Source organism: Engraulis encrasicolus, chromosome 24 (assembly GCF_034702125.1).
Source record: "Engraulis encrasicolus isolate BLACKSEA-1 chromosome 24, IST_EnEncr_1.0, whole genome shotgun sequence".
NCBI classification, from domain to species: Eukaryota; Metazoa; Chordata; class Actinopteri; order Clupeiformes; family Engraulidae; genus Engraulis; species Engraulis encrasicolus.
This window is the reverse complement of record NC_085880.1, coordinates 17,136,028-17,152,501: the sequence shown is the minus strand read 5'-3', so window position 1 is coordinate 17,152,501 and position 16,474 is coordinate 17,136,028. Positions and strand designations below refer to the sequence as shown.

The window sequence follows — 16,474 nt, the reverse complement described above, 5'->3', positions numbered from 1 at the left end:
ATTGGCATGGAAGGAGCGAGTGTGCTATTTTAGTGTTTAGTCTCGTATATATATCTTCGATTACTTTACATAAGTGACGAATTAAGATCAGGCCTACAGAACTTTTTTGTGTGTTTATCACAACTGATATGATAGTTGGGGGGCCCTATGGAGGGCGGATTTGGTCGGGGTCCTACAGTAGGCAATTGCCTAGGTTTGCCTAATGTGAAGTCCGCCTCTGGCAGCAGCAGCGTCTAATCAGCATAAGAGAACTCCTGGCTGCCTTGCCCAGTGCAGTGCAGTGAACGGCTTCCTTACCCCCTCTCTCCTTCCTTTGCATCTGTCCAAATTAAATGTTGCAGTGCCGGATGAAATACCCCACATGTGTTTATATTATGAGTAAACCTGTAATTGTGATTGCCTGTAAAAACACATTTTGAATAAATATGTTGCAAATTTGTTAATTAGGAGGATACTCTTAATTAGCGGATCATTAAGCTAGCTCTGGAAGATAAACAAGCCAGCAGGATCCTAATTGGGTGGTGCGTACAGTAGTTCACTGTGTGAGTGGCCGCACATGGTTTTCTTTTTGCTGTGGCTGCCGGGCCAGCCCTGCCTGAAACATTTCAAGATTTTATCCACTTACAAATGGTCCGCAACGCAACGCGAGGCTTTCATTTGTTAGAGTATATACGTGTGTGTGTCTGCTGCTTACCATTCCAGTCGTGTAGACGCAATGCTATTTGCACCGAACAGGGCCTGTTCTTTATAAGCTATAAAACTGTCATTTCAAACAGATTGTTTGCTCTCCAATCAGATCAAGCTATTTGGTTTATTGCACGGTGGAGGTGATTATAAGAATGAGTGCCATTGTATAAGATCTCAATTTTGTCTTTGACATGTCAGTGAAAGTCTCAAAACAATGCAGAGATGGAAGTAGGCCTACCCTATTCTGAAATGCCTTGTGAAATGTCTTCATATGTCGATGATTTCTATTCAGACCTGTCTGGTGAGTCACACAGAAGCTCTGTCAAAAAAAAGGAACCGCTTTTGTATGCAAACAATCTTGGCGGGAATTGGCTTTTAAGGCGAACCAAGTGAGCCGCTTACTGAGCTCCCCCACACTGTTTTGCCTCATTTCCGATGCATGTTGCAGTAAAACACACAGGACACAAAACATGAAACAGGATCGCATTGTGTAGGAGTCACTGCGTAGGACTCGCTTTTCTTTTTCCAGCGAGCAAAAAAAATAGACTCAAACAAAATGAGGCACTCATTAACCATGACCCAGTAGTGCCTAGCTGCCTAGCTCCTCGCTCGCTCGACAAAATTGGGCAAGTCTGCTGATTAAGTCTGCTAAGTTGTCTGCGTCACTGCCCCCAGCCAAGCTGGAAGCTGCTGGGGCATCTCTCAGCAAAAATGTCCCACAATTACGTGCTAACATGGGCGCCAGGCAGACAGACTGGGTTATCACTACTTACAATGAGCCATGTAATAAACCTCCCTCTTAGCCCGCTACTCCTCTCTCTCTCGCTGCCTGTAGCGCCAGAGGCACTTACATGCTTCACAGCTCCTGGGGAAGCCATAGGGTTTGCACACTGATGAGCCGTAACGCAGGTAGACTTAGCGGCTTTTTTCCCCCAAACAGACAGCTCAAGCAACGCTTGGGAACGGAGGGAGGGGTGCATACGGCTACTCAGTGTGAAAATGTGAATATCACTGCGTATCTGCATACGATTTTCATAAATGTCGTTTTGGAGGCAGGAACGGGTGTGGAATGTTTACTCATGGGTGTCTTGTGTGCTACTGCTGCTGTGAAGGTTTTGTATTAAAGGTGCACTGTGTAGTATTTAAAGTGGTCTGTAGTGTTTTGTGTAATAAATGACAGCGGGAACAAGCGTGAGTTTCAGCATTTAGTTAACGTTCTTCAAGAGCATAAACAAATCAGAGTCTCCTAGCAACATACAGTAAATGGAGACAAATCCTGTATCAGAATAAGAGTTCAGGACACAACATTTCCCCCTTTCTTTAAAAGAGAAGTAACCCATACACGTCTCAGACTACTGGAGAATGTCAAGTATCACTCAAGTAACCAGAGACATGTTTCACTAACTTATTCTTGGTAATAGTCTACTTGCCAGCCCATAGGGCCCTATAGTGAACCCGGAAATGTTTGGTACCCCAAAGTTTTTTGATGGAAATGTATAGTATAGGTCCCCAGTACATAGAAACTGCCGGATGCTACTTTGTAAATGTTGAGCAATTTTTTTAATTAGCATAATTAGCATAAATTAACATAATCGCCTTCATGGCCTTATTACAGGATCAGTTTGGCCAATCTACACAATCTTGGTGTGGTTTTGGGGGTTTTGGAGGATGCTGAATTCATTTGTGACATTTTTAAATGCCTGTCAGATTCAAAATGCCTCTTAATGTCAAGGGTAGACACATTTTATGCCTTTATCGGCTGATTTTGGCAAAGTTTTTGGGTAATTTACATACCATAAACCTTACTTATTTCAATTATTTCTACCCATGGCCCTACTATATAAAGTAGATGAGCTACATATATTGCCAAAGACATAGAATTAAGGTAGAGACTTGAGGTGCTGTAGTACAGTGGATGTGGAAAGTGAGTGAGGTCCTTATTTTCAGGAGTTTATTTTATGCAATCATATATGAAACATTTCATGGTTTGTGCTAACTTCAGTTAGGTATTTTAGTTTGAGGATCACTTTTTTTTCTCCTCACTTTTTGAGAGGGGGGGGGGGCACTATTGCATATTTTTATTAGCATAATTAGCATAAATTAGCATAAGCGCCCTTATGGCCTTATTACATGATCAGTTTGGCTACTCAATAGGATCTACTCAAACCTGGTGTGGTTTTGGGGGTTTTGGAGGATGCTGAAGTCACTAGTGACTTTTATAAAATGCCTGCCAGGTTCACAATTCCAGTCCATATCAAGGGGGGGACTTGATCAGCTGATTTTGGCAATATATTTGGTGAAATACACACCTATTTTTCACCAAATGTAGAGAATAGAATGAATAGATAATAGATGATAATGCAGGTCAAGTGCCATTCAAAATGTGCAAAGCCACTGTACAGAATTGTTTTATCACAATAAGAGAAAAAGCTAATTAAACTAAAAGAATAAAATAACAATAAACAAAGTAATTATAGCAATATAATTTCTTAGAGCATATATTACAAATTTTATTGGAACACCATGTAACAAGGGTGCAATGATGGGAAATTGTTCTCTATAAAAGAAGTATGACCTAAACCAAGAGAGTAAAGGTAAAGCCCCTTTGATGCCTACGTATGATACGTAGATGTATATCAATTACAACAGTAAGAACACCTACAACACAATTACTCACAACTTGGGCTGGTTGCTATGCTAGCCAGCATCCGTAACTATGACACTGTATACATAGCTTCTCTACAGAGCCATCATCATCATCCTCATTGTCTTCATCTGTTATGGTCTCTTCTTCATAACAAGCAGATGTGATCCAACTTGCATTAGGGTGCTGACCAGAAGCATCTGGTAGCATATGTTGAAGACAATGTTGTTGAAAGAGCCAATTCTGTGAGCTATGAACGCTGGGGTGATGAAGCAATCTACCCATAGCCGGTCCATGAGCCAGGCCTGATTTAAGATTGAGGTCATACCTCCATAAGCAGTCCCTATGAGCTCCTCCAGGCCAGTTAAATTAATCATATGACCGCATGAGCCAATGAATGACAGGAGGGTCTGCATCATCCCAGGTCTCCGTATGACTGATCATTGTTGTGGATCACGCCATTTGATCTGACAGACAATCATGTACAGCCTCATTTTTAAAAATCCTGTATGTTACTGTAGCTCATGTCAAGGTTCTTAAGTGAGTATCTAGGTAGGTATGAAATGGTACTAATAACTATATGTCCTTGCTGACTTGAAATGTCCTGAGTTTACTGAGTAGGTTAAGTAGGTTTTTTAAATATCAAGTCCACGTGCTGTGAGAAAGACAGGGAGGTGTCCATTTCGGTGCCTAGGTATCTAAAAACTTCCACTTACTCCACTGTCTTCCCTTGGATGGAGAGTGGCTGGAACAGAGTTGATGCCTTGTCTCTGCCCCCAGCTCCTTTGTCTTTGAGACATTCAGCTCAAAGGAAAGTTCTACAAAAGTTTGGTGCTGGTTGTCAACTACCTCCAGATAGCGATTTGGAGCATCAGGGACAGACATATGTGCCACCAAGTCAATGTCATGAGCATATTTACCCCATTGAAAAATACTTGCTGTGGTCTGTCCAGAAATTTTTTTTTTAATACACTGGGTAAGTGCTGGATGGATCTGAAGGTTGGAGAGCTGCTGGAGGAGTGTGTCAATATGCACAGTGTTGAATGCAGAGGAGAAGTCTGTGAACAGGATCCTGGTGTGTGGGTGTATTGAGTCCAGGTTCCTGGCTACTCTGTCCAGAAGTGAGAGGCTTGCATTCTCCACACCAGCATTCCCTGTAGGCGAACTGGTGTGGATCCAGCTGGTCTGACACCATAGAGGAAAGAAGGCCACACATCAATCTCTCCATACACTTGCACAGCACAGATGTTAATGCCACTGGTCCTGGCGATTTTTAGCAGTTGACTTCTTTGGGATGGGGATGATGGTGGATTCTCTCCATTGGTCAGGGGTCCAGGAGATGCTGAAACAGTGTGGTGAGAACACCACTCAGCTGGATGAAGAATTCTTTCAGTTCCCATTTGTCCCAGTCATTGAGTGAGATGGATACAGAAGCACTGGATAAAACCATGAAGCCCAAGATACACAAAGAGGATGAGGAGGGACAATGTTATGAGAAAACTCTAACTCACTCACCCCAGACTCCACAACCCTCCACCACATTATCAGTGGGCAGGTGGCAGATGTAAAGGTCAATGTGGAAGATGCAGTGGAAATTGGACAAAGACATGACCCGGTGGGATTTCATGCAAGCATCTAAAAAAAAATTTGTGACAATGAAAATAAAGACAAAAGAAAGATCATATATGCATGGTTTGCTCAACTGCTGATGGCATGAACCCAGAGAAAAGTAAAGTTGTCTACAGTCTTTGACTATGAGCTGAATCCTGTCCCAGTTTCAATCAGGGATGAAAATGGATGCCTAAGGAAGGGCAACAAGTCTACCATTGTCCAGCGCGTATTGATTTCTTCTCAGCTTTCCTCACCTCATCCTTACATGTTGCAATATACCTAACCAATAACAACAGGTTACAAGAATCAAGGGGATCATGATGAAGAAGAGACCATACAGATCAAGACGTCACTGTCTTCATCTTTTATGGTCTCTTCTTCACCATGATCCCCTTGATTCTGATGATGATGATGATGACTATGATGATGATGGCTCTGTAGAGAAGCTATGTATACAGTGTCATAGTAACGGATGCTGGCTAGCATAGCAACCAGCCCTAGTTCTGAGTAATTGTGTTGTTTGTGTTCTTACTGTTGTAACTGATATATGTCTACGTATCATATGTAGGCATCAAAGGGGCTTTACCTTTACTCTCTTGGTTTAGGTCATACCTCTTTGATAGAGAACAATGTCCCATCATTGCACCCTTGTTACATGGTGTTCCAATAAAATGTGTAATGTATGCTCTAAGAAATTATATTACTATAATTACTTTGTTTATTGTTATTTTATTCTTTTAGTTTAATTTGCTTTTTCTCTTATTGTGATTACATTTTTTCTGTACAGTGGCTTTGCCCATTTTGAATGGCACTTGACCTGCATTATCATCTATTATCTATTTATTCTATTCTCTACATTTGGTGAAAAATAGGTGTGTATTTCACCAAATATATTGCCAAAATCAGCTTATCAAGTCCCCCCCTTGATATGGACTGGAATTGTGAACCTGGCAGGCATTTTATAAAAGTCACTAGTGACTTCAGCATCCTCCAAAACCCCCAAAACCACACCAGGTTTGAGTAGGATTGAGGGGCGGTGGTGGCTCAGGTGGTAGAGGAGCCTGTTCGGTAACCCAAAGGTTGCAGGTTCGAGACCCGCTCTACCTGACTCCATCAGTGTGTCCTTGAGCAAGATACTTAACCCTAAGTTGCTCCTGGTGGCAGGGTGGTACCCTGCGTGGCAGCCACGGTCACCGGTGTGTGAATGTGAATGTGAATGGGTGAATGTGAGGCATAAATGTAAAGCGCTTTGAGTGCTCGCAGGAGTGGAAAGGCGCTATATAAATGCAGTCCATTCCATTCCATAGATTGGCCAAACTGATCATGCAATAAGGCCATAAGGGCGCTTATGCTAATTTATGCTAATTATGCTAATAAAAATACACATGCAATAGTGCCCGCCCCTCCAAAAAGTGAGAAAAAAACCAAGTGATCCTCAAACTAAAATACCTAACTGAAGTTAGCACAAACCATAAAATGTTTCATATATGATTGCATAAAATAAACTCCTGAAAATCAGGACCTCACTCACTTTCCACATCTGCTGTACTACAGCCCCTCAAGTCTCTACCTTAATTATATGTCTTTGGCAATAGATGCAGCTCATCTACTTTATATAGTAGGGCCATGAGTAGAAATAATTGAAATAAGTAAGGTTTATGGTATGTAAATTACCCAAAAACGTTGCCAAAATCAGCTGATGAAGGCATAAAATGTGTCTACCCTTGACATTAAGAGGCATTTCGAATCTGACAGGCATTTAAAAATGTCACAAATGAATTCAGCATCCTCCAAAACCCCCAAAACCACACCAAGATTGTGTAGATTGGTCAAACTGATCCTGTAATAAGGTCATAAAGGCGATTATGTTAATTTATGCTAATTATGTTAATAAAAAAAATTGCTCAACATTTACAAAGTAGCATCCGGCAGTTTCTATGTACTGGGGACCTATACTATACATTTCCATCAAAAAACTTTGGGGTACCAAACATTTCCGGGTCCCCTATCCTGGCAAGTAGACTATAAGTATTAGGAGAGAATGAAATACTTCAGGAATAACAGCATGGTAATGAAAACTAACCATTACGATTAAGAACATCACTTGAATGTTAACACAATTGCATAGGTAAACATAAGTAAAGTGAATTGGCATGAGTAACTTAACTGAACTGGTAATTCACTGGAGGTAACCTGGAAGGTAAGTAAAGGTTAATAACAAAATGCATAACAGTAGGCAGTCCACATTTAAGTGTCCACATTTAAGTGACATAGTCTTTCAGCCAAGTAGGCTGGCGGATTTCTCGCATGGGCCTGGGTTCTGGGGTATGGTTGTTTGAATCAGTGTCCTCATCCACAGGCTGTGGATTTGGTGTGGTGTCATGGAACTTGGTGAGGTGGGAGGCGTTCCATGTATTACCATTGCTCAGCTTGTATGTGCTCTCACCAACTTTTTCACTGATGGTAAGAGGATCGCTGAACTTCCTGTGACCCTTAGGCACATGTAGTGGATTTTTCACACGCACTCTGTCCCCTTTTTGAAAAGCAGGAGGCTTGGCGCCACGCTTGGCGTCGGTGTAGGCCTTCATTTTCGCCTGGCGCTGGCTAACTCTGTGACGGATGTCAGCGTCCTTGGGAGCAGGCGGAGGAGAGGACGGAGGAGGTAACACAGACAGCTTTGTGCGCATGGGACGACCACAGAGGAGCTGGAAAGGTGAAGTCCCAGTTGTGGCGTGGGGTGTAGCGCGGTAGACGTGTAAAAAGTCTGTGACAACTGGCTTCCATGGCTTGTGCTGTTGTATGGCCAGCTGGATTGTTTGCTTGAGCACACGGTTGAATCTCTCAATTTGCCCATTGGCAGCAGGGTAGTAGAGAGAGGAGCGGTTGTGTGTAATATTTCTCTCTTGCAGGAAAGCGGCGAATGCAGCAGAGGTAAATTGAACACCGTTGTCTGTCACAATGCTCAGGGGGTTGCCATGGCGACTGAACACCGTGGACAGGAAAGTGAGAACAGTGTCAGTGGTAATGTTCGATGTGAATGAAACCTCTGGCCACTTGCTATAGTAGTCAGTGAGTGTAATTGCATACCTGCAGGCTGGGGAAGCAATTTCAAATGGACCAACAATGTCCATCGCAACTTTCTGCCATGGACCGTCTGGCAGAGGCACTGGTTGCAGCGGAGCTGGACGTGGCTTTGCTGTTTTGTCATTCAGCGGGCACAATTCACAGCCACGGAGGGCATTGAGTACCTCCATGTCCATACTTGGCCACCAGTACAGTTCACGTAGGCGTTGCTTTGTCCGGAGCACCCCTTGGTGGGACTCGTGTGCAATGGAGATCAGGTCTTGTCGTAATGCAGTAGGTACAACCAGGCGAAACTGGTTGCGAAACACGAACTGGTCCTTGACGCAGAACTCATTGCGGAGCTTGTAGTATTGCAGGAGGTCAGGGTCGAGACCTTTGGGTTTGGCAGGCCATCCACGCGATATCTGGAGCCGGAGTTTGGTGATCTCGGGGCACGAGGAGCAGGCAGAGTCAAGGTCAGCAGCGGACAGTGTAGTACGAGCATCAGAGAGGAGAGCAACCATCTCAGGGTCAGTGTCGTCCTCAGAGTCGGAAGATGCAGCAGGTAGAGGAAGGCGGGACATGCAGTCAGCTGGAGCGTTTTCGGCACCTGGGCGGTAGATGATGTCGTAGTTGTAGCACATCAGACGCGCAGACCATCTTGACACACGGAGACCGGCGCGGCCGACCCCTTTGGTAGTCAGTAGGGTCGTCAACGCCTGGTGGTCGGTTCGCAGGGTAAAGCGTCGTCCCCAGAGGTAAGTACGCCATCGCTCGACAGCCCACACACATGCAAGGGCTTCCTTTTCAACTGTGGCATATTTGCGTTCGGCAGCAGACAGAGTTCGGGACGCATACGCCACAGTCCTTTCGACGTCGTCTGGGCCCACTTGTGAAAGCACACCTCCTAGGCCGTAGTCGGAGGCGTCTGTAGACACGATTGTAGGCAGTGTAGGGTCAAACAAAGCTAGAGCCTGACTGCCAATCAGCATTCTCTTGACAGTGTCGAAGCTAGCTTGTGCCTCAGCAGTCCATTGAAAAGCACTGTCAGGCCCTCTCAGGCATGCTCGCATTGGTTCCACCACAGTGGCATGGTTCTGCAGGAACTTGGAGTGCCATGAGAGCAGTCCGAGGAAGGAGCGCAGAGTTGAGGCGTCGGTAGGTGCAGGTGCGTCAGCGATGGCCTGAATGCTCTCAGGGTCAGGGTGTAGTCCATCCACTGACACGACGTGTCCCAGGAACGGCAGTTTGGGCTGGCGGAAGCGGCACTTGTCGTTGTTCAGTTGTAGGCCAGCAGTTTTCAGCCGTTGCAGCACAGCAGCTAAAGCCTTGTCGTGAGCAGGCATGTCGCATCCATGCATGACGATGTCATCCAGATAGCACTGCACCCCCGGCAGGCCATCCAGAATAACGCTCATCATTTTCTGGAAAGCGGCAGGAGCTGAAGCAAGCCCGTATGGCAAACGGCAGTAGCGGAACAGGCCTTCATGGGTAATAAAGGCAGTTAGGTCACGGCTCTGTTCATGTAGTGGCATCTGGTGGTACGCACTAGCCAGGTCAATTGTAGAGAAGACGGCAGCACCCTTTAAGCTGGACAGCAGATCATCCATGTGAGGCAGTGGGTGTGCGTCAATGATCACCGCCTTGTTTGGTTCACGCAGATCAGTGCACATGCGTATTTTGCCTGACTTTTTTTGTATGACAACAATTGGTGACACCCAGGGTGAAGCATCAATGCGCTCAATTACGCCTGCTGCCAGTAGGTTGCGCAGTTCCTCTGTCACTGCATCTCGAACAGACAGAGGCAGGCGGCGGAGCTTTTGGCGCACTGGTTTGACGGTGTCATCAATTTTCACCAGGTGAACAAAGTTCTTTGCACAGCCGATGATGGGTGGCGTAGGTGTAGGTGTGGCAGTGGCACATTCCAGCACAGGCGCAGGGGCAGTAGGAGGCAAGACTCTGTTGTGCTGGATGCGCACCTGTAGTGACGCCATGAGGTCTCGCCCAAGCAGTGGAGTTCCGTTTGTCACAATGTAGAATGTGCATGCAACTGTGCGGCCATGTAGGGACACATTCGCGGACATGCAGCCAAGAACAGGGATGTGTGTTTTTGAATAAGACACAAGCCTGACTTTGGGCTGAGTCAGCTGAACGTGGTTGAAGTGGCGCACATAGAGGCTTTGTGGCAGAATGGAGACAGAAGACCCAGAGTCCACGACTAAGTCAACTGTGCATGGCTGTGACAGTTCGGTTGCAATCTCCACAGTGCATGTAATTTTAGCAGTTGGGTTGGCAGAATTTTCTGTGTAAAGCACCAAGACCTCAGGAAGCTCTACTTCACGCACCTCCTGTGTATTTGGCTGAGCAGAGCGGCAAACTTTAGCAAAGTGTCCAATCTTTTTGCATTGTTTACATGTAGCTGTGATCGCAGGGCAGTTGGGTGCATTGGCTAAATGAGCATTGGAGCCGCAGCGGTAGCAGGTTGCTTGTTTACGTTTAGCAGAGCCGTTGGCGCCTGCAGCATTCGACTGGCGCCCTCTCCCCTTGCGTTGGGAAGTTTGCTGCACGGCTTGCACGGGGACCGTACGGGCACCGCTGATGCTCTTGGCATGGTCCACAGCCGATTCAATTTGTGTAGCTATTGTGATAGCTTTGTCCAAAGTAAACTCAGCATCTAAGCCTAACAACAGTCTCTCACGAATTCTTGGGTTGCACACATGTTCAATCAATTGGTCGCGAATATGTTCATCTGCCTTCGCGCCAAAATCGCAAGTTGAAGCAAGGTCTCGCAACGCAGCAACATACTGTAGTATCGATTCATGAGAAGCCTGAGCCCGTTTACGGAATGCATGGCGCTCGGCAACTGTGTTAGTCTTTGGATTAAAGTACTTTTCCAATGCAGCCAAAGCAGTGTCATATGTAATACCTGTGTCCGGTAGGGAGTAAAAGATTCTCTGTCCCTCCGAGCCGAGGCAGTGTAGCAGTATGGCCCTCTTCCTTGCAACCGGCCATTCCTGACCAGTCGCATTGATCACGAGCAGGTAGTTTTCGAAGATTTTCTTCCACGTTTTAAAAGGCATTGCAGGCTCACCCGGGCATTGTAAGAAGAAGGTCGGGAAGGGAACGTTAGCAGCCGTCATCTTTGCAGAAAAAGTAGTTGAATCTCGTCGCCAATTTTGTAGTGTTTTGTGTAATAAATGACAGCGGGAACAAGCGTGAGTTTCAGCATTTAGTTAACGTTCTTCAAGAGCATAAACAAATCAGAGTCTCCTAGCAACATACAGTAAATGGAGACAAATCCTGTATCAGAATAAGAGTTCAGGACACAACAAGTTCATTTTCAGACTCCATGCTACCCATTCACAAATGTTACATTTTAAACAAAAACTTACCACCACCATCAAATTCTAAGTAGGTTATTCAATATGACTGAGAACATTGCACTTTACATTAAAAGGGGAATCTTCTCCATGGTCTGCCATTTTGAATTTCCAGAAATAGACATTTTTAGCTGAAAAACTGACTGTGGTTTGGTCATATTAGTAAATATCGGTTTGTCATTCAGAAAATATTCATGAAAATATCAAATTTGCCAATAGGCAGCACATTTCGAATGAGCTGCATAGTTGCAATACCTACTCTGGCTACCCTACACCACCATCTTACACGGTGCATCTTTAAGAACCTGCTTTATAGAATGGTGCAATATGAGGAGGAGCATCCCGTAATGTTCTTGGATTCCCAGTGGTTGTTGTTGGTGGTGGTGGTGGATTCCCAGTGGGGTCGGTGATGCTGCTGGAAAGTCAATGGGATGATAATGTTAATCAGCGTGAAAAGGCTGTATGTCAAAGCATGGAGGTCATCATGGGAAACACACACACACACACTTGCACGCACGCACGCACACGCACACGCACACACACACACACACACACACACACACACACACACACACACACACACACACACACACACACACACACACACACACACACACACACACACACACTGTACAGCATTACCACAAAATCTGGCTCAAATGAGTTATTCAGCCCTCCGGTTAACTCTTAACTCATGGGGTCAAATCCATGACAAGAAGGTCATGTGCAGAACAGGCTTACATGTCTAATTTCACAGCATAATACTGTCACACATGCCTCTTAAAGTTTAATTACAATTTAATTATTTAGCATGTTATTATAGCAGATAGCTATGTGACGCTCCTACAAGACTCTTGTCTGATATACAAAATGAAAGACTGTATTAAAAGTGTGAATATGAAGCGCCTTTAGCCGGAAATGTTCCGGAATAGTCTGCTTTCTTATCTGTCTGTGGCTAATGTTCATCCACCCGGCCACGCATCAGCCTGGTCATCAGTGAATCATCCACCTGTAACGTAATCATCATGCCCCACCCTTGTCATTCTTGCCTGATTATCATCGACGTTCAAATCTCTTCGAGACTTGGTCTGACCAAGAGCATAACAATTAACATTTCCCAAACGGCACGGTTGACCCGCCTCCCTTGGTTTGCTTATGGTTGTTTGATTCCAGACAAAGTGGAACACAGAAAGTACTTGCATTGCTCTTGATCTGATTAGTTGCAACGCTGAAAGTGTTGCGTCACTAGGAGGGCACAGCCTGGCTACTGTCATTCAGCCCAGCATTCCCAACAATTGTGCACTCCCATTCACAAACAGACATTGTGGTTGGTGCTAAAGCCTTTTGGCAAAAGAGTAAAGCAGACATTGAAGACCAGATCAGCAGCTGCCTTATCAAAGCAGCAAAAGCTGTCATCTCTAGTCACCCCTACAGGCTGGATGCGGAACTACAAAGAACAGGCCGGCTGCTCAAAACAAAGTGTGGTTGCAGGCCACTATTGTCCATGACAGATATCATGGTTTGAATCAAAAGCTGTGAGAGACCAGCAGCCTATTTTAAAGGGCATCGACACACACATTGGCAGTTTTTGTGTGGCCTCAGGCCCACCTGCAAGGACAATGGAAAGGTTTCTCTACTCCATGTTCACAGCTTTGTCCAGGAATGAATCAAACTCTTTCTCTCTTTCTCTCTTTCTCTCTTTCTATCTTTCTCTCTTTCTATCTTTCTCTCTTTCTGTCTCTGTCTGTCTCTGTCTCTCTCTTTCTGTCTCTGTCTGTCTCTGTCTCTGTCTCTCTCTCTCTCTCTCTCTCTCTCTCTCTCTCTCTCTCTCTCTCTCTCTCTCTCTCTCTCTCCTTAACTGTCTGTCTTATCATTGCCTTGAACAACTGGACCGTGCTGAACTGTTGAACTGGTATTTCACCCACTTTGCTGAACATTGCAGGGCCTATGGTGATCTCCGAGGACTTGTAGGACAGGGTTCATTCAAAGGGGAACTTTAATTACCTACGATCTTCAAAGCTCGCCATTTCCGGCCTATTTTTTACTACAGCTGAATTGTGAGAACATATGGTACTACCGCAATATAAGGATGCTGTGTCATAGATGCAAAATAGAATAAGCATAGCTATCTGCCATACCATGTGGTGCACAGGCGATTAAAAAAAAGTTCAGCTCTGCTTTACCGTATTTAGAATACATTAATTGGGCGGCTAGAAAATAATTAAATATATTTCAAACAGGTTTTATAACTGAAGAAAGCATATGGAATGCAGGTGGTGGGCCTAATATCAGGCTTTCAACACCAGTTAATGAGCGACTAGTTTGTAGTCGTTTGACAATGCTGACAATCTGCCCCAGTAATGTTTTACTGTATGTTCCACATCTGAATAAAGGACTTTTAATTAAATAATTGTTATATTAGATGTTCATGTTCTTTGTACATTCTCATTCACCAAGGCCATTTTTGAGTCTATCTGTAAGTAACTTTCTTTGAGCTTTAAGATATAACCTCTTTGAGTTTGAAAACGTAACAACTCCCTTGAGCTTCCGACATTTAACATCGGACATATTTATCATCGGACAAATGTTATCGGACATAGTATGCTGTACATCACCCAGAACTGACAACACTTCCTGTATGAGAAGTGAAATGTTTTCAAGCTCAAAGAAGAGGTGCAGCTTAGTTGTTTACATTACATCACACTTAGCTGATGCTTTTTTACCCAAAGCCACTTACAGTTATCATTTTTCAGGGTATTGGTCCCTGAAGCAATATGGGCTTAGTTAGATGACTTGCTCAAGGTCACTTCAGCCATGGATGGAGGTGTAGGGAGAGGTCAGGTTTGTGGGATTTGAACCTACAACCCACAGATTGAAAGACCAACTCCCAAACTACTAGTCCACAGCAGCCTAGTTGTTCACAGCTAAACTCTTTGTTTAACCCATTGTAGCCTGGAGACACATATACGCTGCATTCAGATTCTTGACATTTGAGAGATTTTTATTACAAATGTTGGTATGTTAGAGCTGAATGTAGAGTAGAGTAGAGTAGAGTAGAGTAACTTTATTAATCCCCAGGGGGAAATTCAGGTATCCAGTAGCTTACATAAATACACAAATAAACTAATGCCCACATGGACATTTCAAGACACAAATAACACAGGAATAGTCAGGGAGGGGAAAATAAAAATAAAAATAGTAAAGATAAAGAATGTGAAAAAGTAATATGTAAAAAATGTAAAAAAGGTAATTGAATGAACACATTATAATGCAAAATGAGGGGCCTAGTTTTTAAATGCAACTTTTTTCATGTTTGTATGTGCTTCCGAGTTTGAGATATTTAGGATTTAATAGGCAGAGGGCACCCTTTCCCAAAAAAGGGCTTAGGCTAAAATGGGATAGTAAATGTTCTTGTTATCGTCCTTAGGAACAGACGGCAGCTATGTGAGCTACTCGGGGAACTCGTACCTGGAGTTTCCAGGTGTGGCCCTGGGTACCGCCAGCACCCTGACCGTGAGGTTCGAGACCCGGCAGGCCGACGGCACTCTGCTATACACAGACCAAGGCAACGATGCCAGCGCCTTCTTCTTCATCAAGCTCTACATTCGTGAAGGTCGGCTACAGGTAAATACTATCGCTCTGGGCTGCTTTCTAATGATTGCTGCGTAAGACTGCTTCTTCTTAGCTGCGTTTTTTTGTGCAAAAGGCATCTAAGGTTGAATAATATTGTGTGGTGTGTACAGACATGGGCATGAATACTGAGGTGAACAAATAACGATGCGGTATACATCATACTATGAGAGAATTTATGTGGAATGTATGCGATATATACAGTACATAATGCATTCTGCATAATTAGTTTATTCAACTTGCAATGGATGCAAAGTTGTAAACATTTCTTTTAAGTCGGCGAGATTAGAGCAGGCTAACCTTCAGCGTCTTCAAAGAGCGTTTGTGGGCATGCTAGATAACGCGCATGCAGCCATAGATAAACATCAACGTGTGTGCCGACTTCAAGTCGGCCAGCTGCTTTGAACGGCCGCGCTCTTAGGTCCTGAAAGCACTCGATTCATCTAAAGCGCTTCAGTTACAGTTGTTGTGATGCTGTGGTTGATGGTATGAATCAGGTGTAGAAAAGGGTTTTTTTGTATTTAAAGTGGTGAAAATGTGTCCCATGTGGACTCAGGTGTTTTTTAACTGTGGTAGGACGTTGTGGGACATTTGAATGTTCCACAGTCATGGTCACAGTTGTGTGTGTATGTGTGTATGTGTGTGTGTGCGTGTGTATGCGTGTATGTGTGTTGTTGGTCTGTGTATGTGTGATGGTAAACAAGGCTTATTTGCTTTTATAGTACATACTGTAGTGTCAATGAGATCCAGCACTCTGCTGTCTGTTTCGATCAAAAGCTCAGCCATCCTTCTCTGTGTGTGTGTCTTTTTAATTCCTTGTTAGTATGATTTCTCATGCAATCGGGAGGAAGGCGTGCGCCGGATCAATACCTCCATACATGTCTCCGACGGCAACGAGCACCTGGTTCATGTCAGGTGAGCTTATTTCCTCATTTCCTGCGTGTCGCTTCGCTTGAATGACAAAACATCATCAGAGTGTGGCGTGGTCCTCGCTGTATGCTTATTAGCCCTCCCCGCGCCGCCGAGCTCTGTGGGCCTTGCGGTGAGCATCAAACAGCATCTAACAGCATAATGAAATTTTTGCAGAGGTGCACTGGGCAATGCCCCGGAGTAGCTGGCTCCAGTAAAACCAGACAGTAATGGACACAATAACATCCCTCCTGGCTTGTGGGTGTGTTCATTCATCAGTAAAGGGGAAGGGGGGGGCGGCGCCCAGGGGCGGATTAAGATGGCTTTGGGCCCCTAGGCTACAGGTTGCTGTAGGGCCCCACCGTAAGGCTAATTTTGTGTCAAATTGACATCAACAATGTCATAATCATGAACTAGGAATGAAGGATAACATGTCTACCAACTGCTATCAACAGGACACATGCATTTTTCAACATTACACCTGTCACAATTTGATGATTTTTCACTTTTGGCCAATTATCGGCCCCCTTGGCAGATGTGGGGGGCCCTA

At 44.6% G+C, this 16,474-nt stretch overlaps 1 protein-coding gene across 1 annotated transcript in view; it reads left to right on the top strand.

Annotated features, from left to right (window-relative positions):
• eys (eyes shut homolog) overlaps positions 1–16,474 on the top strand; it is a 364,937-nt gene that overhangs the window by 187,740 nt on the left and 160,723 nt on the right. Inside the window, exons 34-35 of the mRNA XM_063191194.1 lie at positions 14,813–15,009; positions 15,839–15,930. Coding sequence (XP_063047264.1) covers positions 14,813–15,009; positions 15,839–15,930 — 289 coding nt within the window. The remainder of the gene's footprint in view (positions 1–14,812; positions 15,010–15,838; positions 15,931–16,474) is intronic.